The 23,038-nt window shown below is 42.8% G+C and overlaps 1 protein-coding gene across 2 annotated transcripts in view; it reads right to left on the reverse strand.

The window, feature by feature from the left end:
- Positions 1 to 23,038, reverse strand: part of SNX9 (sorting nexin 9) — a 456,733-nt gene that overhangs the window by 72,565 nt on the left and 361,130 nt on the right. For both annotated transcript variants that reach the window (XM_063443408.1, XM_063443407.1), the window contains one exon: positions 7,103 to 7,206. In XM_063443408.1, coding sequence (XP_063299478.1) covers positions 7,103 to 7,206 — 104 coding nt within the window. The remainder of the gene's footprint in view (positions 1 to 7,102; positions 7,207 to 23,038) is intronic.

A 23,038-nucleotide genomic window follows, 5' to 3' on the forward strand; every position in this document is an offset into this window, starting at 1 on the left:
CTCACGAACACACAGTTACAGATAAATGGAAGAAAGAACAACACTTTAAAAGGCAGTGTGTGGAATCCAGGAGCTGACTAGTGATGATGGCTGAGATAGGATAATGCGAGTGTAACAAATCGAGTACTGTGCCTTTAAGACAAATAATACATAAGAAAATAAATAAATAAAGTAGAATAAAAATGGATAAAAAAGAGATAGAGGGTATGCCTGATAAACCTCACAATAGAGGTATAAATTGAATACTGACTAGAGAGTAAGTATACATATATCCAAGAGGTGCAAAAAATGAAATGAAATGGAATTGGGAATAAGTAAGTGCTGGGCCTTTAAGATAGAACGCGTGGGAAAAGATAAATGGATATAAAACAGCACTAATGACAATTAAAACATAAATAAAATAAAATAAAATAAAATAAAGTAGAATAATCTTGAATAAAATACTAGAATGAACTTGAGTCAAATAATAGATAAATGTATAGTGTTGGTGTCTCAAACCCTGAGATATGCAGGGCGAAATAACACTTCCACTAGATATTATACTTTGTATCTGCAAAGATTATAAACATAGTATAGTAAGATAAATAGCAACACAGTATATGGAACTGTTTGCTTAAAGCAATGAAATATTGCTATAGACTGAAGTAATATAATAGAAACTGGATCGGTTAAGAAAAGCCAGTTTATTATCAAAAAATATATAAAAACATAAAAATATAGTTAAATACCGATCAGGAACAGTCTGTGATGGTATAACCAGTCTGATGAAAGTCTATTGGTGGTATGAACCCTCGGATAAACTTAGGATGGATATGGATTGCACTGTGCCAGAAAATCGTCTGTTGGATGCAGCTGCCGGTGAGGACGGCGTGCGTCTGTGTGTACGTCCCGACAGGACCTCACTCGAGGGGACAGACAGAATCGGCGATCTCTGTAGCAGTGTTTGCCAAGGGTTCTTTGTGTGGGAGGACTTTCAGCCGGTGTAGTGGATCTGTAACCTGCCTTCTCGGTCTGTCTAAGAAGGCAGGTTACAGATCCACTACACCGGCTGAAAGTCCTCCCACACAAAGAACCCTTGGCAAACACTGCTACAGAGATCGCCGATTCTGTCTGTCCCCTGGAGTGAGGTCCTGTCGGGACGTACACACAGACGCACGCCGTCCTCACCGGCAGCTGCATCCAACAGACGATTTTCTGGCACAGTGCAATCCATATCCATCCTAAGTTTATCCGAGGGTTCATACCACCAATAGACTTTCATCAGACTGGTTATACCATCACAGACTGTTCCTGATCGGTATTTAACTATATTTTTATGTTTTTATATATTTTTTGATAATAAACTGGCTTTTCTTAACCGATCCAGTTTCTATTATATTACTTCAGTCTATAGCGATATTTCATTGCTTTAAGCAAACAGTTCCATATACTGTGTTGCTATTTATCTTACTATACTATGTTTATAATCTTTGCAGATACAAAGTATAATATCTAGTGGAAGTGTTATTTCGCCCTGCATATCTCAGGGTTTGAGACACCAACACTATACATTTATCTATTATTTGACTCAAGTTCATTCTAGTATTTTATTCAAGATTATTCTACTTTATTTCATTTTATTTTATTTATGTTTTAATTGTCATTAGTGCTGTTTTATATCCATTTATCTTTTCCCACGCGTTCTATCTTAAAGGCCCAGCACTTACTTATTCCCAATTCCATTTCATTTCATTTTTTGCACCTCTTGGATATATGTATACTTACTCTCTAGTCAGTATTCAATTTATACCTCTATTATGAGGTTTATCAGGCATACCCTCTCTCTCTTTTTTATCCATTTTTATTCTACTTTATTTATTTATTTTCTTATGTATTATTTGTCTTAAAGGCACAGTACTCGATTTGTTACACTCGCATTATCCTATCTCAGCCATCATCACTAGTCAGCTCCTGGATTCCACACACTGCCTTTTAAAGTGTTGTTCTTTCTTCCATTTATATTTATAGGTTTTTGTGAATCCCTATTATTTTCCAGTGTGAGCTACTCAGTGTTAGTTAGACTCCCTCTCATCTGTGCATACACTAGGTATACCAGAATCCTCTATCACACAGTTACAGATAGTCTCTCTCTCTCACAAACAGTTACAGACAGTTTCACATACAGGTACAAGCAGATAGTTACAGACAGACGGACAGACAGACACACACACACACACACACACAGCAGACAGTCACACACACTCACACACCGGTACCAGCAGACACAGCCACACACACAGTTAAAGACAGTCACACACACACACACACCGGTACCAGCAGACACAGCCACACACACAGTTACAGACAGTCATACACACACAAACACACATTTACAGACAGTCACACACACATAATTACAGACAGTCTCTCTCACAGACACAGTCACACACACAGTCTCACATACAGGTACAAGTAGACACACAGAGTTACAGCAGAGAGTCTCAAACACAGGTACAAAGACACAGTTGCAGACAGTCACATACATACAAACAGTCTTACACACACTCACACACCGGTACCAGCAGAACGTCACACATATTTACAGACGGTCTCTCTAACACAGACACATACACAGTTACAGAGAGTATATCTCTCTCACACACACAAGCACATACACACACACAGTAACAGTCCTCTCTCACACACACAATGTAAGTCTCTCACACACACAATTACAGTCTCACACTCACATACAGTTACAGAAAGTCACACACACACAAAGTTACAGACAGTGTCTCACACACACACAGTTTCCTGACAGTGTCTCACACACACACAAAGTTACAGACAGTGTCTCACACACACACAGTTTCCAACAGTGTCACACACACACACAATTAGTGTCACACACACACACAGTTAGACGGACACAAACAAACACACATAGTTACAGACAGTCTCTCATACACACACACACGTACACACTCCTACCTTTAAAATTAAGTGTAAGCGCCGTACTTTGAAAACCTTAAAATAGGTGATCAATACATATATATAATATGAAATACTCTCATCTATATATGCATTTTAATTTTTAGTGAATAAAACCACTTATGTAAGTAATCAACCGCATTTAAGCCACTGTGTATGTGATTTCAAATAACCGTTAGAAATGCTGAAGAGTCCAAATGTCTTTGGGTAACAGTCTCTTAGGGCTAATCCTGTCTTGCAGCTACGGTCCAGCATCTTTTGATACACTGTATAACACAGTATTTGTCGTACCTTAAAAAGATACAAAAAAGGACCTCATAGCGTAACACTGGACTAGAAGGTTAACATATTTAAGAAATGTCCTGTATTTACAAGTTGAAAACCCTAACCCCATTTGGTATGAATGCTGAATAGAAGGTTAACATATTTAAGAAATGTCCTGGATTTACAAGATGAAAACCCTAACCCCATTTGGCATGAATGCTGAATAATATCATATAGTAGAGTCTTTAAGTAGTCCCAACTGGGGGACTAGTAGAGTCTTAAGTAGTCCCAACTGTGGGGTCTTTTACACTTCTAGTGAACAATTTTCGATTTTAATTTGTAATTTTTAATGTATTATTTTATCTATATCTATTTTTACTTATTTTCCTTATTATTTATAATTTGCACGTATATGAAATTATGGATTATGATGGCAGCTCTAGAAACAGGACATTAAATAAGTAGGTATACATTCCCTATGCTTCTACATGATTTCTACATGTTTTAAATCTGCTTCTCTACTCTATTTTTTAAAAAGAAATCCTTACGGTCTTTTTAATCATTAACTCTAGCTTTTTTAGAAACAAAACAGCATAAGATGCTTATGATACGTCTATATATGTTTTTAGTTCTTAACCAAGTCTTTTCTTACATTGATACATTTATCATAATTATTTTACCTATTTTGTTGTATTTTATGTAATTAACGTATTTACATAATAACATGATTTTTATGAATGTACCCAATTCTACGAAGTTTAACTTTTCATGTATGCATAGCATTATTTAACAATGTATATCTAAATGTGGTTTTAAAACCCCAAATTGATATGTTCTCAAAAGGGGAGCCTTTTTCATGGAAGGATAAGGTAGATGGGACTTCAAAAGTTAAATATACGTGAGTGTATATAACAACGCTCTTTGTGGCCGCCACACTATCTTGAGAAAGCCCGGTGTTGCGGGCGAAACGCGTTGAAGCGTGAACGCCATTTTCTTGATTAGAGGTAAAAGAAGAGCAACTCCTAAACACCGATCCCTATTTCCAGCTTCCTCCCTGTACCGATACTTGGTCTATTAGCACGAAGATCGAACGGGAGTTTGCACAAGCAGGACGACAGGCGGTAACGACTTCTAAATCTCAAATAAACTTATGTTTGTTTGTGGTATCTTGGTGACGAGTACCACCATATGCTAATGTAAGAGTTCCCTTTGAGGGAGAGGGTGTCTTGTTCTTACGTTTGATAATAAATTACAGTGTTACGCTATGAAGTCCTTTTTTGTATCTTTTTAAGGTACATAATACTGTGTTATACAGTGTATCAAAAGACGCTGAACCGTAGCTGCAAAACAGGATTAACCTGTTAAGACTGTTACCCAAAGACATTTGGACTCTAACTCAAGCATTTCTAACGATTATTTTAAATCACATACACATGGCTTATATGCGGTTGATTACTTACATAAGTAGTTTTATTCATGAATCATAATAATGCATATATAGGTGTTTGTATTTCATATTATATATATATATATATATTGAGCTTACACTTAATTTTAAACGTATCATTGGATGTGAAGTTTTAAGGAAATTCCATGTGTATAGCCGTTTAATTTACCAATTTTAGTTATATTTTATTTGATAATTTGTTTTCTATATTAATAGAGTTGCGCTCTCCCGTCTTGTTTATATTAGGGACTCCTACCTGCTTCCCCCAACAGTGTCCACAAATTCCTAGTCAGCGGGTTCGGCTGTGTGTAGTTCTGCTCCTGCTGCTCCGCCCCTTCAGCATTTTTAGCTCCGCCCCGAGTCTTATTGGACAATCCTAGCTGGAGGATAATTAAATCCTCCCCTCAGGTGCAGCGGGGCAACGCTACATAGTGCGACCGCGACCTACATTATAAGAGAGTTCTGCTCACTCCCTCTCACCCAGGGAGTGTTTGAGCTGTGTCGGCCAAATGGTGCCCCCTGCTGCCATGGTGCCCTGTGCTTTCACTTGGAACAAAAACCTAGTTTAATTCAGGGGTTCCATGAGTGGTTTTAGGTATAGGATAAACACTTTAGTGTTAGGAATGCCATCTTTAACCATGAACAAAGACAGCGATGTTTGGAGCTAAAAATCGCACACTCAACGGTGCGAACACTGCTGGGACTTCCACCTCCGGTTATGATAGGTGGAATCCATACGATCAGAGTGGTGTTCGGTGGGAGCATACTCCCGAACAAGATACATGAGATGAGCTTATGCACAAACAGCTCATTCGTTAGTTTTAGTATGTTTTGTACTCTCGAAAGAGACCGACCCCATAGCCTGAGTCTAAACTATACCTCGGTTGCATTTCTGCTGCGTTCGTGGGATTTTAGCTTTTTGGATATGTTGGGTGCTCAGATCCAGGCTATGAAGGGATATAGGACTTGAGGGGGTACCGTATTGTTAACTGTATGTTTTGGGGTGTTATTACTGTATATGTCCTGGACCTGAGAGTTAATATAATTATGTATTTTGTCTTAGTCTACTCTCAATGGGGAATGCCCCTGAAATATGTATCAGGAAGCCCTTGCATGGGGATTCACATACAATGCCGTGTGTGGCTCCATTAAAACCAGTTATACCCCCAGAACTGTAGGGTAATCCAGTTGCTGAGGATGAGGTGGGAGATTCCTGGATTATTTTACTGTGTTTGGCTGTTCCATTGGAGTGTTATACTTGTTCCAGAGTATATTTTGGATAAACCAGCGGAGGAGAGTCCCTACTAGGACCGCTACACTTTCAGATGAGGTTTACTCTGACACTGAACATCTTCATGCAGATCGTGAGGATGTCCAGTAACATTTCACAATATCAAACTCTGTGAAACTCCAGAAAGGGCCTGTTTGGTGGACAGCCACTAGAGGCAGTCTTAGTACTGCAATGTAAACATTTTGCAATATTTTACATTGCAAGACTACGAGGCATAAGGACATTGCACCCAAACCACTTCAATGGCATAACGTGGTCTGGGTGTCTATAGTGTCTCTTTTACCCTCATATATAGAACTCTTAGAGTTTGGCTTTGGTGAGAGCCTACTATATACTAAATTATGCATTAAAAGGGACAGAGTTAAACTGCAGCCTGGATTGCCCCTCTCAGTCATGCAATATAAGCATGAATTTGTGGATCTGTGCTAGTACTGGTAGCCGTCAATCTAGATTGGCACACTGGCATCTTTCTTGGGAGAATGCTGGGATTGATCAGGCTACCAAACTACGATGCGTGTGAATAATGTGGAGGTGTTTGCAAGTGACTGCAGTTTGAGATGAAACAATGGTGTCAATGGAGTCATGGGAGATTGAATACTTCACCTAGGCATGTACAGATGTCATACTGATGGAAGTTGCAATTTTGGGAAGTGTGCTGTAGTTTACAAATACCAGCACCATACTGCAACATAGTTTTTCAACACACTGCAACAAACTTGGAATAGCTCAAACTATTTGTTTTGTTATTTTATTTCTAATGAGAACCAAAAGCTTACTAGGTAACATATGCGTAAACCAAATTGTTACACCTGGACAGATATCATGAAATATAGTAGCATACTATCCCAGTGGTATCCCACTCTTTTAAATCAAATTAAGGTAGCTATTGAGCTGACAAACTGTATACTATCTAACCATCACTATTACCATTTAGTACTGCTGTAGGTGTCCTGATAAAGTGACTTTTGTTATACACTACTCCATCTAACCCCTACTAAATATACCTTACCCTGTTAAAAATATTTGTACATTTAAATGTTTTGAAATAAAAAAAAATGCACTGATTTTAGATTTTATTTTGAATGTTCATAGCAAAGCATTGACACATTGGAAATATAAGCAACACCTACGTCCTGTGCATCGCTTCCAGTGCTCCTGACCCACGTTAAGCAAATCCTTTACGCCATCATCCATTGCTTTGGTAAATTTACTGACTGCCTCACACTTCTGCTCCCTGCACAGTTAAACATATGTGAGTCACGCTCTCATTAAGTGCATTTCAGATATAGAGTGAAATTACCAGCATTCAGATATAAAATTACTTTGCAGACCCTGCATTATATATCTATCTATCTATATATCTATATACATATATATATATATATATATATATATATATATATATATATATATATATATATATATATAGAGAGAGAGAGAGAGAGAGAGAGAATTAACATATAAAAGTTACATTTTTCCTTTTTACAATATGTTGTTAACAATACAATAAATTATTTAATTCACAGTGTCTTTCAGTTGTAACACAAAACATTTGGTAACATTTAAAATAAAAAATACCTTTTGATTTATATATTGTTGTATTCAAAAGAACATTCCTAGAACCATAACCATTAAACTACAGCACCCCCTCATTAAAAATAGTAAATTCACTCACCACCTCTGGCACAGCTGTAAGCTCATGCACCACAGGAAAGACAGAGTGGCAGAGTGGTAAAAAGTAACTGTAGTGCTTGTTTTTTGTTTGTCTTTTGTCAATCAATGTTTATTGAAATTGTTTTCTTTTTTTGTTATATCATTGCATGGTTGGGTACTGAAGTAAAGAAATGACATGGTATACATAAAATTTGTTACAGGAAACAACTCTTGTCCACGGGTCATGAGTGAAACAACCAAACATTCATAATTTCACATGAGGGCACAATAGCGCAGGAAGATCAGCGACATAGCTTATAAGCACAACAGTGCAACCCAGTGGGAACGGTACACCCATGTATAAAAGGGGTTAATACTGCTGAGGACGTTCACCTTCCGAATGGAGACAGCTAACGAAAGCTCCAATCAGCCGAACAGGAACCATATGAAATCCTTCACGTATCAAACAGCATAACGAGTAAACCATACGAATCCAATACCCCAAAGTACGAGACCAAGCTCAGTATTGAGGGTTAAGCAGAGATCTGATTTATTGAGGGCTACCTGCCCGGTATTTATCCAGGTCTCCCACCTGGTGGACTCTCCCCTAGGGGACCAGATGGAAGACTGGGACAATATGGATAGAGTAGCTAAACACAGTGGCACAAGCATAAACACTCCCCTTTAGCTGAGAACAACCCTCCTCTCTATCCAATTATCTCCACGGATAGAGGCCAAACTCCATTTTGTACATAATAATAAACATACATAAAAATCAATAACTCCAAATTACACAAATAGAATAACCACATTTAACGTATCCCCAGATAGCTTAGATCTGAGCGCAGATTATTACCGAATGGCGCTCAGATCCTATACACACAGTTCAATCGCCATGGAGCCAAAGTATTTCACATTGTCTTTCGGTATACGAACGGGCTCCATGGGATGGCTATCTGGGGTAAGTCATTTCATGCAGAAAAGTACTGAACGGACCGGCGTTCGTATGCTGGAAGGCAGAGAAGGGAGGTCGGCGGTTTCAGCGGTGTTCGGGAGAAATAGTGTCTGTTTTCAGTTCCAGGAAATCGACGAACACCGCTGATTATTCGTGCGTCCAAGATGGCAGCCGCCACGTGGTCGGCATACGGACGACCACCCAGCATACCGTTGATAATTAGGAGGTGTCTGCGGTTAACCACAATGTTCTAATGAGGCCAAGAGGTTAACCAGCAGCACACTTCCAGGCTGGGTGGCCGGCCATTCGGCAGTTTGTTTGTGAGTTTAGGAAATAAACGAATGAGGGGTATGGACAGACAATTAACCGAAAAACAGACAAACCCAGCGGGTTATAGGCACAGTTCCAAGACAGAGGGATCTGTCACACAGTCATCTGAGAGCCGGAGAATCTGGCTACGGGATGTTAGGCTCCGTGTAAATAGCTGAACTAAGGCCGAACACGTGAACTGTATCTGGCTAAACAGTAATCAAGTATATATATATATATATATATATATATATATATATATATATATATATATATATAAATAAAACTGAATAGGTCATTTAGTTTAACTAAACATAAAAGTTCAAACCGTAATTGCCGCAAATTGATGGATCTTTATCTGGTTTGGGTATGAGGGATATATTGGCCTCTAGGGCGGAGATAGGTAAGGACGTCGCTAGGTTGGGTACATTAAAGGCTGCTATAAAGTGTGACGCTAGTGATTGTGATAGCGTTTTAAAGTATTTGCCAGTGTATCCATCAGGACCCGGGCTTTTGCCAAGGGGTAGCGATTTAACAGTAGTAGTAAATTCCTCTAAGGTAATAGGTTCATCTAGAAAAGAGATTTAATTTGGTGGGAGTGTTTTGTTGATTCTTGCTTCAAGGAAATTTTGGATATCTGTAGAGGAGGGAGTTGTTTGTTTGAGATTATATAGGTTAGAATAGAAGTCATGGAAAGATTTTATAATATCTGGCATGTGTCTAGAGAGGCTGCCATCGCCCCGTTTGATTTCTGATATAAAAGTGGTTTGTTTGGATTGTTTTAGAGATTGCGCAAGGAGTTTACCCGCCTTCCCACCTTTTGAGTAATAGGTGTGTTTCGTTAGTGTCAGTTTGCGTTTAGCATGCAGTTGTAAGATAGTGGTCAATTCTGATCTTAATTTTAGAATCTGGTTATATTCTTCCAAATTTTTATGGCCTTGATGATGTTTACTTTTCAGGATTTTTAGTGTCTTTGTTAGTTGTGTGATTTTGAGTTCCCTGTTTCGTTTCGCCTGGGCCGCTATTTTGATCAACTCCCCCCTAATTACTGCTTTGTGTGCTTCCCAAATTAGGGCTGGTGAAGTGTCCGAATGAGTATTGTCAGTGAAGTACTCTGATAGTGAGCGATGGAGTTGCGAGATCGTCTTTGGATTATTGAGAAGCATTTAGTCTCCATTGAGCCGTGGGATTGGGTAAGGCAGGGATAGATAGTTCCATTACCAAGGGAGCATGGTCTGACCAGGTAATCGGGCCATACGTAGCTGTCTTGATTAGGGGTAGGAACCTATGTTGGAGGAAGATGGTATCGATGCGGGAGTATGTCCCTGTGGGTGGTGAGAAGAAGGAGTAATCTTTCCTCGAAGGATGAATGGCTCTCCAACCATCGTATAGTTGGGCTTCAAAGAGTGTGTTATTTATTTGTTTCCGGGAATGGATTAGGTGAAGTTGCGAGGTGGCTGTGGAATCTAGGTCCCCATCTAGTGAAATGTTTATGTCACCTCCTTTGATGAGGATGCCGTCCTGAAATGAGGATAATTTTTGTAGTATCTTCTTCAGGGTTGAATTTTGTTTTCTATTGGGCAAGTATATATTTGCTAGCGTAATGAGAGTGTCCCCTATTTTCCCTTTAATGACGATATATCTTCCAGAATCATCTGTTTGGTGATCTAGGAATGTAAAGGGAGTGAGTCGCCCTATCATTAATTAATATAGATCTAAAAATCCTAACTAAAATCTTAGCCACCAGATTAAAACCCTTTCTACCGTACCTAATACACCAGGATCAGGCAGGATTTATACCAGGGAGGGAGGCCAAGCATAACACCACGAAGATACTAAATATTATTCACCGGGCTCAAAAACACAAAACACATAGCGCTTTTTTAGCAATAGACGCGGAGAAAGCTTTCGACAGGGTCAGTTGGATGCTACTCACTCACACTATGAAACATCTAGGCTTTGGCGCCAGGTGGCAGTCCTGGTTATCCGCAATTTACTCATTCCCCACGGCACGCCTCCGTATAAACGGTCAACTTTCCAATCCTGTCTCTATCACTAACGGTACAAGACAAGGCTGCCCCCTCTCTCCTCTCCTTTTTGTACTTGTCCTAGAGCCTTTCCTACAAGGCATAAGAAATAACAATCACATTCAGGGAATACACATTGGTAACAATGAATACAAGGTCACAGCTTTTGCTGACGATCCTCTATTCTCCGTTTCAAATCCCTTAACCACGATCCCACATATTCTATCCGAGATGAAGACCTATGGACTCCTTTCCAACTTCCAAGCCAACTTGTCAAAGTGCGAACTGATGCCTATCTACTCCCTACCTTCCACAAACAAACTACTAAGAGAGAATTTTCACTTCTCCTGGGCCCCCAACTCACTGAAATATCTAGGGGTTCAACTACCCGCTAATCTGAACCACGCATTTGATCTGAATTTTCCTCCCCTACTGAAAGCCATCACCTCCGACCTACAATCATGGCACAAACCCTGTTTCAGCTGGTTCTGTAGGACTAATATTTTAAAAATGAATATCCTACCTCGCTTGCTCTACCTCCTGCAAACTCTGCCCATCATGATACCCAATAAATTCTTCAAATCGGTAAAAACCTTATTTAACAATTTTATTTGGGCAGGCAAACACCCTCGTATTGCTCTTACTACACTAAGCAATCCTAGAAATAAAGGTGGACTAAATCTCCCAGACATCGAATCTTACCACTTAGCTCGAATATACGAATGGATGTTCACTGATATAAACTTGCATTGGGTCCAGATTGAACACGCCTCCTCATCATTGCCATTAAGGGCACGCCCATGGCTACCCGCAAACTCTCCCCAGATACAGCATACTGTTGACAAACACCCTACCATAAAACCCAACATGCAGATGTGGCATAAACTGACCAAAGAAACTTCAATTTCTCCATACCCTTCCCCTCTCTATCCCCTTACACACAACCCTGAATTCCAAAGAGGGCAATCAGGCAATATTTACAACATGTATCATTCGGGACACGTCCTACATCTTAAGGACATAGTAGAAAATAATAAATTAAAAAGTTTGTCCCAATTAATCTCCAGTGCAAACCCCACGGGCATCCAACGTCTTCACTATGACCAACTGATCCATTTTATTAAACATGCCAAGCTCCCAACCACAGACTTAAGGCCCTTAACAAACTTTGAACAAATATGCTCTGACCACTCACTTAAAAAGAAAGTTTTATCCACCATGTATCATTTGGTTAGGAATTCAAAAGAACTTCCATTACCAAAATGCACGAAGAAATGGACAGACGAACTCCAACTAGATATTTCACAAAAAGATTGGGGGAAAATATTTCAAAACGCACACAAATCTACCTCATCTTTAGCAGCCCAAGAGAGTAACTATAAACGAATCACTCGCTGGCACTACACACCAGCCAAGATACAGCACATGCACAACTTATCCTCTCAAGTATGTTGGAGATGCCAAAATGGACACGCCCATCACGCACACATTTGGTGGCAATGTCCGCTCATAACAATTTACTGGAACAGAATTCATACCATGACACAACTGATACTTCAAACTAAAATACATTTTCTGCCACAGCACTTTTTATTCTCACTACCCCCAGAGGATATGGGAAGGGAAAAAAAACTCCCTCTTCTGCTTCCTGACAATGGGTGCATCACAGCTCATACCTCTATACTGGAAACACAAACACACTCCTTCAATAAGGGAATGGATCAATAGAGTAAACGAAATAAAACAAATGGAGGAATTAACTTCCGCACTATCGAAAAATTTCAACTCTTTCACTCAAATATGGCAACCATGGCTCAATTATTTGAACTCCAGGAAAACTAACTAATACCTAATTTCCCTCCCCCCCTCCCCCCCTTCTCAATCCCCCTCCTTTTCTTAATTTGGTGCCGGCCACCTATCACTTACCACTTACAATTCCATTATCCTCACTTCTGCCGTCATCAGGATCAATCAGCCGCCAATCAGCCGTCAGTCAATTACCAAACGACCGTCGGCAACCTTACCGCCATTACTATAATCAACAACATCAACACCACTAAGGAACCTCAAGTTCCACTCATACTCACATAATTCCCTTTATTCATTTAATCAAACATGTTATCAACTTCGTTTCAATAGCCTCCACCCACTTCAATATAAACTAAACACCAGGCACATAATACAATAGTGACCTATATTCGTGAGGCTAAGAATTATCCAGACTTTTCCAATGATCTCTGTTTATAAGAGCGTTCTATTGCTTGTCAACATTTGCTCAAACTAATGCAGAGAATACAATGAATATTAAGTTGTTTACGGGCCTTGTATTAGGACCCTTTCTTATGCTCTTCACATCCTTACTCGTCATATGTACTTGTGAACTATACGAGATCGACCCATAGGAACGTTCGTTCTTTTTCACTTGTTAAGACATACAATGTTATACATGGATATACTATTGTATTTTACTTACCTGTATTTGTTCTTACTTTACATGTATGTATCTATACTCAATTTACCTATTTGTATATGTTCTTACATTATTTGTACTGACGTACGAAAAATAAAAATTTTAAATAATAAAAAAAAAAAGTTCAAACCGTGAATTAGCAACAGCACTCTTTGTACGTTCATGTCCCTGGTAATGAGATCAGGAGAGCCGTAGAAGTGGAGGGGACAACTCACATTGGTTCTCGTGCATGTGTGCTGGATCGATGCACAGGGTCATTCTTCAGATCCGTTAAGCCCAGAATTTGGAGAAAATTTGGTCCTTCAGCAAGCATAAAAATGTTGTGTACAGTCCCTTCCTGTGACACCACAAGGAACCTGGGTGATCTCTAGTGATACTCTATTCCCGCCGTCCTAAGCTGGCTGGTGACCGGGTTCAAGGATCTTCGCCATTGTGAGGTCTTGGTAGAAAAAGAAGTTTGAACCTTCAAAGGTTAGTGGCAACTTGCCCCGTAGTGCTGTCAGCAAGTATCTTTTATCCTGTGAGGTGGAACAACAGACGATGATGTCTCATGTCACGGAAATTGGAGTTCTACTTGAAATCGGCAATCGATAGATCCCATCCAGGGAGAACTTCTTTGCCTGGCATGGTGGAAGTACTGAGGCCACTAGTTGCCTCATATAGTGAGGGAGCTCATCAGGCGTGATTAGGTCAGGTACACCCCTTATTTGTAAGTGGTTGCGCTGTGACCTGTCATCAAGAATGGTGTAGTGGAGTGAAAGTTTATTTGCTTGTAGGGTTAGAACAGTGTCCGTTAGGGACGACAAGCCCACCTTGGGGTTCGCCAGTGTTTATGGAGGTGATAGACGGGTTAAATCCTGCAAAATCAGGCTTTTATTCAGCTTCGTGATCGGAGCTGAGCGAGATAGCGTCTGCTTTGGCTCAAGGTTAGGTTCTGCCCCCCACTGTAGTGCTTATGGTGCTTGGAATGCTTTTTTACCCAACAGGTGTGATTGGTTACAACAAAAGTTTCTTTTTTTTTCTAGATACATTCTTACTTTATGCAAGTTAGTTGAGATTTAATAGAATTGATTCATTAACCAACTGCAGCCATGTTGTCTACATTTCTCATAATGCCTCTCTGTAGACTATAGTGCTTAGTCTACAGCTGCAGGCCAAATCAGAAGATATCATCACAAGTCATCCCCTCAATTCAACCTTCTCACCTCTAAAACAGCAATATGCTGGGTACCATCCCCCATTTAAAGTAACATTCCTGGTACCGTAACAACCTCACTGGAATAAAGTTGTTATGTTGTAAGGAGATCCCTGGTGCCGGCTCACCTGGCTGAGAATGCAAGTATTTTTTTCTAGGCGTTTTGTGAACGGGGAGCTACTGATCTGCTTAGAGTGTCAGCTGGCCAGTTAAAGGTGTCCCTGTCCAATTAATCTGATCTGTGGAAGTACAGAGAGTAGTGCGATCGGCAATAGACTTTGGGCTAGAACCATTCGTAAATGGTTTAACCCCCAAAGTCAAGCAGGCACCAGTAACCTACTGTCACCATAACAACTTAAATCCCATGGGTGATCCTTTAATGCTGATAGTGGATACCAACTGGCCCCAACTCATCACGCCTTCACGTTTTACATATTTAGCCACATTAATTGCTTTTAGCACCCCCCCCACCATATACTCATAGTAAAATTGATGTGTTTCATATCTATACCATTATCACTATTAATCTATATACTGCAAAGAAAACTGTTGTGGCATATGCAGTTAATGTCTTTTTATACGGTCGTGTTCCTTGTAAAAAAAATGTAAAAAATATACATTCTGTCCATTAGGGCCATTTAAACTTAGTTTATCACTGAACCTGACACTAATATTTATGTCTGAAAACTTTAGTGTCTAAACCTATAAAACAGATTTCAATTGGCAACGACATTATATGTGTTTCTTTTACTAAATAGAATGTATTGTTAGCTGAAATGTAAAATTAACTGTACCGCTACCAAAAATATATTAAAATGAGCTAATTAGTATGCATGAACATGATGGAGAAACAGTGTTCCATTTGAAATTGCCTACAGCTGTCAGATTTACCTCTCATACAAGCTTTACTCTAAATACTCTTTTAAGATTGTCAATGGAGCTTTGTTGACACAATCTAAATCATTATTTTGCTCTATGTGCCAACTTTGAGAGACTGTGGTAATATATAAGTAAAGCTTAAGAAACTTCACACAATTTAGTTGAATGTCTCTAGGTCAGACAAATGAGATTGTGAGTGCGTCAGATTGCGTATTGTTACTGAGGCTATATAACAGAACCAAATCTGAATGAAATTGAGTTATGTGAAGATTAAAAACAGGAAGTCCTGTAATGTGTCTAAATTTGATTAATAGGTTGTTACGCATGCATATCTATATTAACATTCATAGGTGTATTACTTCCTAAGGCCCAACATGTTTAAACACATATACTATTTGTTGACCAGGAAACATTAAAATAATATATTCAGAAAGCGGAAGGACATCCAGTCAGAGATGGAAGATAGGCAAGCAGTGACTGTAACGGATCGCCTGGCACCCCGACTGAGTACCTCCGTTAAAGGATGCTTCCTGAGGACTCCAAGCACTCTGACAGACACCACAATGACCGAACCGAAGAAGCATATAAATCCTCTCAAGCATATGAATGCTGTAGACAGTTGAATAGGAAACCATACAAATAGGTTTACACTCCTAGCAGTCAAACTGGAACAGCATACAATAAATCCTCCCCCAAGAATGAGACGACACTTCACTTTGAGGGTTAAAACAGGAACTCAAGATTCATTCACACACAGTCTTATAAAGGATTCTCCCATGCAAGGGAGGGATTTACAATCCGCCAATCACACAATGGTTACATCCCACAGATTCCCTCCCCTTAGCCTGAGAGGTAATCCAATTATACATACAGTTTAAAACATACTTTTTAACCAACATTCATGTTATGGACCGTTTCAGCAGACAAGGGGTTAAAATCGTTTAGGCGATCATCCCCTTTTCAAAGACAGGCACAGCTACTGTAGAATCACCAAAACTCACGAATTGGATATAAATGAATGCACCAAACTCCCGAACTGCATACAAGGGAAAAGGTAGCACTCCAAACCAGTGGCGTCTCTAGGATTCATTTTTAGGGGGGGGGGGGCACATGGTGGGCCAGGGACAAAAGTAGGGGGGCACATTTAACCCCGCCCTCGCCGCAATTTGACCCCGCCCCTGCCGCATGTTAAGCCCCGCCCCCGACACAATGTTTTGTTTTGTTTTTTTTTATAATCCCTGGTGGAGGATTCATTATTTTCCACCAGGGATTATTAAAAAAACAAACATTTCCCTTGATATAGTGCCATAGTTGCCAACATTTGAGAAATTGGGACATTCAGCGCTCCCTGTACAGTGCTGCTCTCTGTATAATACATGGCTGTGTGTATAATATCCTGGGACAGTCAGTGCTCCCTGTATAGTGCTGCTCTCTGTAAATACAGATCTGTTTGTGTATAATATACCAAGACAGAGAGCAGCACTATACAGGGAACAATGATTGTCCCAGGATATTATACAGACACAGACCTGTATTATACAGAGAACAGCACTATAGTATTATACAGATAGCTGAGCATATACCCCATGTCCCAATCTCTAGACTACAAGTATACAAGTACCTGTCAACAGCAGCTCCCAGATGCGTGTAACAGGGCTAAAGTGTGCGGCTGCTCACACAGATGATTCAGCGGTAAAGCGCACTCGCTGGCAGAGCCAAACTGGAAAGCAGCCCTGGAAAAAAAATGTATGCCATTCCTACAGGTCAATATATATATATATATATATAGTACAGTGAGCACACAAGCTCACTGACATGCACAAATAGGCTCACTGACAGACAAAAAACTCTCTGACTCGCACACAGGCTTACTACAGACAAATTCACTTGTATAAACACAAGTCTGACTACAAAGAAGTTCAGGGACACACACATGCTCAATAACACACACAAGCAGTACCATCTTAACAGTGTTAAGGGCCCCCGGGAAAAGCAGTGCACTGGGGCCCTTCCTACACAACAACTCACAGGAATAAAAATTGTAATTATTGATAAACTGCTGAGTACATACACACAGTACACAAATACGAACACCAAGAACTCTAAATACACACACACACACACACACACAGAGACGTTGCTGAATGCACACAGACGTTGCTGAATGCACACAGGCTGATTTTTACACTTACACACAGACTGCTGAATCCAACACACACACAGCTGAGTCCATACACACACACACACAGACATACAGACTGCTGAGTCCATACACACACAGACTGCTGAGTCCATATACACACAGACACACAGACTGCTGAGTCCATACACACACAGACTGCTGAGTCCATACACACACACACACACACAGACTGCTGAGTCCATACACACATACAGATTGCTGAGTCCATACACACATACAGACTGCTGAGTCCATACACACATACAGACTGCTGAGTCCATACACACATACAGACTGCTGAGTCCATACACACATACAGATTGCTGAGTCCATACACACATACAGACTGCTGAGTCCATACACACATACAGACTGCTGAGTCCATACACACATATAGACTGATGAGTCCATACACACACACACACACACTGCTGAGTCCATACACACACACACACACTGCTGAGTCCATACACACACACACACACACTGCTGAGTCCATACACACACACACACACACACACACACAGATACACAGACTGCTAAGTCCATACACACACAGATACACAGACTGCTAAGTCCATACACACACACATACAGATACTGCTGAGTCCATACACACACATTTACTGCTGAGTCCATACACACACATTTACTGCTGAGTCCATACACACACATTTACTGCTGAGTCCATACACACACATTTACTGCTGAGTCCACACACACACACACAGAGACTGCTGAGCCCAAACACACACACACACACACAGACTGCTGAGGTCATACACACACACAGACTGCTGAGTCCATACACACACACACACACACACACACACACACACAGACTGCTGAGTCCATATATACACACACACACACAGACTGCTGAGTCCATACACACACACACACACACACAAACACACAGACTGCAGAGTCCATACACGCACATATACACACAGACTGCAGAGTCCATACACACACACAAACACACAGACCATACACACACACAGTGGGCTGAGTCCATACACAAACAGACTGCTGAGTCCATATACACACACACACACAGAGTGCTGAGTCCACACACACACACACACACACACACACACAGACTGCTGAATCCATACACACACACACACACACACACACAGTCTGCTGAGTCCATACACACATACAGACTGCTAAGTCCATACACACAGACTGCTGAGTCCATACACACACACACAGACTGCTGAGCAGGGCTGCCATCAGAAATTTTAGGGCCCCTGACACAGCTCAAGATCTGGGCCTCCAGGGCCAGCCCCGAGCTGCCCACAAGGATGAACGATGTGTGTGTGTATAGTGGATGGAAAATGTGTGTCATGGATGCAGTGTGTATAGTGGATGCAGAATGTGTGTAGTGGATGCGGTATGTGTGTCATGGATGCAGTGTGTATAGTGGATGCAGATTGTACGTTTTGTGTAATGTATGTAATGTTTGTATGCATGCATTAGATGCAGAGTGTGTGTGTAGTGAATGTAGGTGTGTGTGTTTGTAGTGGATGTAGTGTGCATAGTAAATGTAGTGTGTATAGAGCATGTAGTGTGTTTGTAGTGAATGTGGTGTGTTTGTAGTGAGTGCAACGTGTGTAAAGTGAATGCAATGTGTGTGTGTGTGGTGCAAAGTGTGTATAGTGAATGTAGTGTGTGTGTGTAGTGCAGAGTGTGTTTAGTAAATGTAGTGTGTAGTGAGTGCAACGTGTGTATAGTGAATGTAGTGTGTGTGTGTAGTGCAAAGTGTGTTTAGTGAATGTAGTGTGTGTGTAGTGCAGTGTGTTTAGTGAATGTAGTGTTTGTAGTGAGTGCAGAGAGTGTATAGTGAATGTAGTGTGAGTATGTGTAGTGCAGAGTGTGTTTAGTGAATGTAGTGTGTGTGTGTTTGTGTATGTGTAGTGCAGTGTGTATAGTGAATGTAGTGTGTGTGTGTGTGTGTGTGTAGAGCAAAGTGTGTTTAGTGAATGTAGTGTGTGTGTGTAGTGCAGAGTGTGTTTAGTGAATGTAGTGTGTGTGTGTAGTGCAGAGTGTGTTTAGTGAATATAGTGTGTGTAGTGCAGAGTGTGTACTTGTAAGGATGCAGTGTGTGTGTAAAATAGGGGGGAGGGGAGTATTTTTTTATTTATTTGTGTATATTTAAATTCCCCCCCCCCCCCCCCCTGGTTCTTACTGTGCCAGGGAAGGGGGAAATCGCATTCCCTGGTGGTCCAGGCCAGCCGCGTTACATTGAAGAGGGGGCCCAGCAGCACACACTGTCTTCCTTTCCAGCTCCTCTCTGACTAACTCTCACGAGACAGGTCTGCGTGCTGTGCGGAGCGTTGTCATGGTAACCCATGGCAACGCGCTGGCGGCCGCAGGGCGTAGGGAAGTTAGACAGGAGGACAGAGTGTGCTGCTGGGCCCCCTCTTCAATGTACAGGTAGCAGGGGGCCCTCTGTGCACACATATATATATATATATATATATATATAGCAAAAAATATATATAAGTGCACATAAGGAATGTGGGGCTCGGACTGCCAGAGTAGTTCGGGCCCCCCAGGCCCATGACAACCGTTATGGTTGTTATGCCCTGATGGCGGTCCTGCTGCTGAGTCCATACACACACACATAGATTGCTGAGTCCATACACACACACCTCGACTGCTGAGTCCATACACACACAGAGTGCTGAGTCCATACACACACACAGACTGCTGAGTCCATACACACATAGACACACAGACTGCTGAGTCCATACACACATAGACACACAGACTGCTGAGTCCATACACACAGACTGCTGAGTCCATACACACAGACTGCTGAATCCATACACACAGACTGCTGAATCCATACACACACACTGCTGAATCCATACACACACAGACTGCTGAATCCACACACACACAGACTGCTGAGTCCATACACACACAGACTGCTGAGTCCATACACACACAGACTGCTGAGTCCATACACACACACAGACACAGACTGCTGAGTCCATACACACACACAGCCACAGACTGCTGAGTCCATACACACACACAGCCACAGACTGCTGAGTCCATACACACACAGACACACAGACTGCTGAGTCCATACACACACCGACTGCTGAGTCCATACACACACAGACTGCTGAGTCCATACACACACAGACTGCTGAGTCCATACACACACAGACTGCTGAGTCCATACACACACAGACTGCTGAGTCCACACACACACACACACACACAGACACAGACTGCTGGGTCCATACACACACAGACTGCTGAGCAGAGGCGGCTCTAGACTTTATGAGGCCTTAGGCGTAACTCAAACATGAGGCCCCACTAACGAAAAAGTGTCACATATACACATTGATGCACAGTTTACCTGTGTATGTGCCTGAGAGTGTGTCTGAATGAGAGTATCCTTGTGTGTGAGAATGTATGTCTCTGTGAGCATGTTTGCCTTTTTGTCTGAGACTGAAGTGTGTTGTGTGTATGGCGGGTGATGGTGTGAGGGGAGTGATGGTGAGAGGGAAAGGGGGGTGATGGTGAGAGGGAAGGGGGTGATGTGAGAAGGAGGGGGGTGATGTGAGAAGGAGGGGGGTGATGTGAGAGTGGAGGGGGGGTGATGTGAGAGTGGAGGGGGGTTGATGTGAGAGTGAGGGGGGTTGATGTGAGAGTGAGGGGGGTTGATGTGAGAGTGAGGGGGGTTGATGTGAGAGTGAGGGGGGGTTGATGTGAGAGTGAGGGGGGGGTTGATGTGAGAGTGGGGGGGGGGTTGATGTGAGAGTGGGGGGGGGGTTGATGTGAGAGTGAAGGGGGGGTTGATGTGAGAGTGAAGGGGGGGTTGATGTGAGAGTGAAGGGGGGGTTGATGTGAGAGTGAGGGGGGGTTGATGTGAGAGTGAGTTGATGTGAGAGTGAGGGGGTGATGTGAGAGTGAGGGGGGTGATGTGAGAGTGAGGGGGGTGATGTGAGAGCGAGGGGGGTGATGTGAGAGCGAGGGGGGTGATATGATGTGAGAAGGAGGGGGGTGATGTGAGAAGGAGGGGGGTTGATGGTGAGGGTGGTGAGAGGGTGAGGCTGAGGGGGGTGAGGGGGTGAGGCTGAGGGTGGTGAGGCTGAGGGGGGTGAGGCTGAGGGGGGTGAGGCTGAGGGGTGTGAGGCTGAGGGGGGTGAGGCTGAGGGGTGTGAGGCTGAGGGGTGAGGGGTGAGGCTGAGGGGGGTGAGGGGTGAGGCTGAGGGTGGTGAGGAGTGAGGCTGAGGGTGGTGAGGAGTGAGGCTGAGGGTGGTGAGGAGTGAGGCTGAGGGGGGTGGGGGGTGAAGCTGCGGGTGGTTGGGGTGGGGGGGTGATGCGGAGGATAGTGAGGGGGGTTATGCTGAGGGTGGTGAGGTGGTGATGCTGAGGGTGGTGAGGGAGGGTGATGCTGAGGGTGGTGAGGGAGGTTGATGCTGAGGGTGGTGGGGGTGAGGCTGAGGGTGGTGAGGCTGAGGGTGGTGGGGGTGAGGCTGAGGGTGGTAGGGTTGGTGAGGCTGAGGGTGCTGAGGCTGAGGGTGGTGGGGGGTGCTGAGGCTGGTGGGGTGGTGAGGCTGAGGGTGGTGAGGGGGTGAGGCTGAGGGTGGTGAGGCTGAGGGTATTGGGGAGGGTGGTGAGGCTGAGGGTATTGGGGAGGGTGGGGGGTGCTGAGGCTGAGGGTGGTGTGGGGTGCTGAGGGTTGTGGGGTGCTGAGGGTGGTGGGGAGGGTGGTGAGGCTGAGGGTGGTGGTGAGGCTGAAGGTGGTAGGGAGGGTGGGGAGGGTGGTGAGGCTGGCTGAGGGTTGTGGGGAGGGTGGTAGGGAGGCTGAGTCCATACATACAGACACACAAACTTCCTCACTAGCAGACAGACAGACAGACAGACAGACAGACACACACACACACACACACAAGCACATTAAGCCTACCTGTCACTGGAGGCTGTTGCTGGGGGTCAGCCATCTTCCATGCTTTCCAGCAGCAGCATGGGCTGCTGCTTAACGGCGGGGGTGGGGCTTGTGTGCAGGAGGCGGGGCTTCGTTTGGGGGCAGGGCCTGTGCCGGGGAGCCTGTCAGTGCTCCCTCCGGCCCCAGACAGCCCCCTGCACAGTTCCAGCTGCTCTGCCCTGCATTCCCTCGGGCTGTAACAGGCTGTTACAGCCCGAGGGAATATAATTTAAACACATAGCCAGTAGGTTGCTGGCATTTGGGGGGGCCCAAGGGGGGGCACAGCATGATGTAGGGGGGGCCATGGCCCCCCCCTAGCGACACCACTGCTCCAAACTCCCGAACTGGAACCTCACGAATAGCTGCTAGCAGACGAACAGGAAAAGCTCCGAAGCGGCTTACACTCCTGGCAATCAGTCCCTATCAGCATACAGTGAAT

The sequence above is a fragment of the Pelobates fuscus genome, chromosome 2 (genome assembly GCF_036172605.1).
Source record: "Pelobates fuscus isolate aPelFus1 chromosome 2, aPelFus1.pri, whole genome shotgun sequence".
In the NCBI taxonomy this organism is placed as follows: Eukaryota; Metazoa; Chordata; class Amphibia; order Anura; family Pelobatidae; genus Pelobates; species Pelobates fuscus.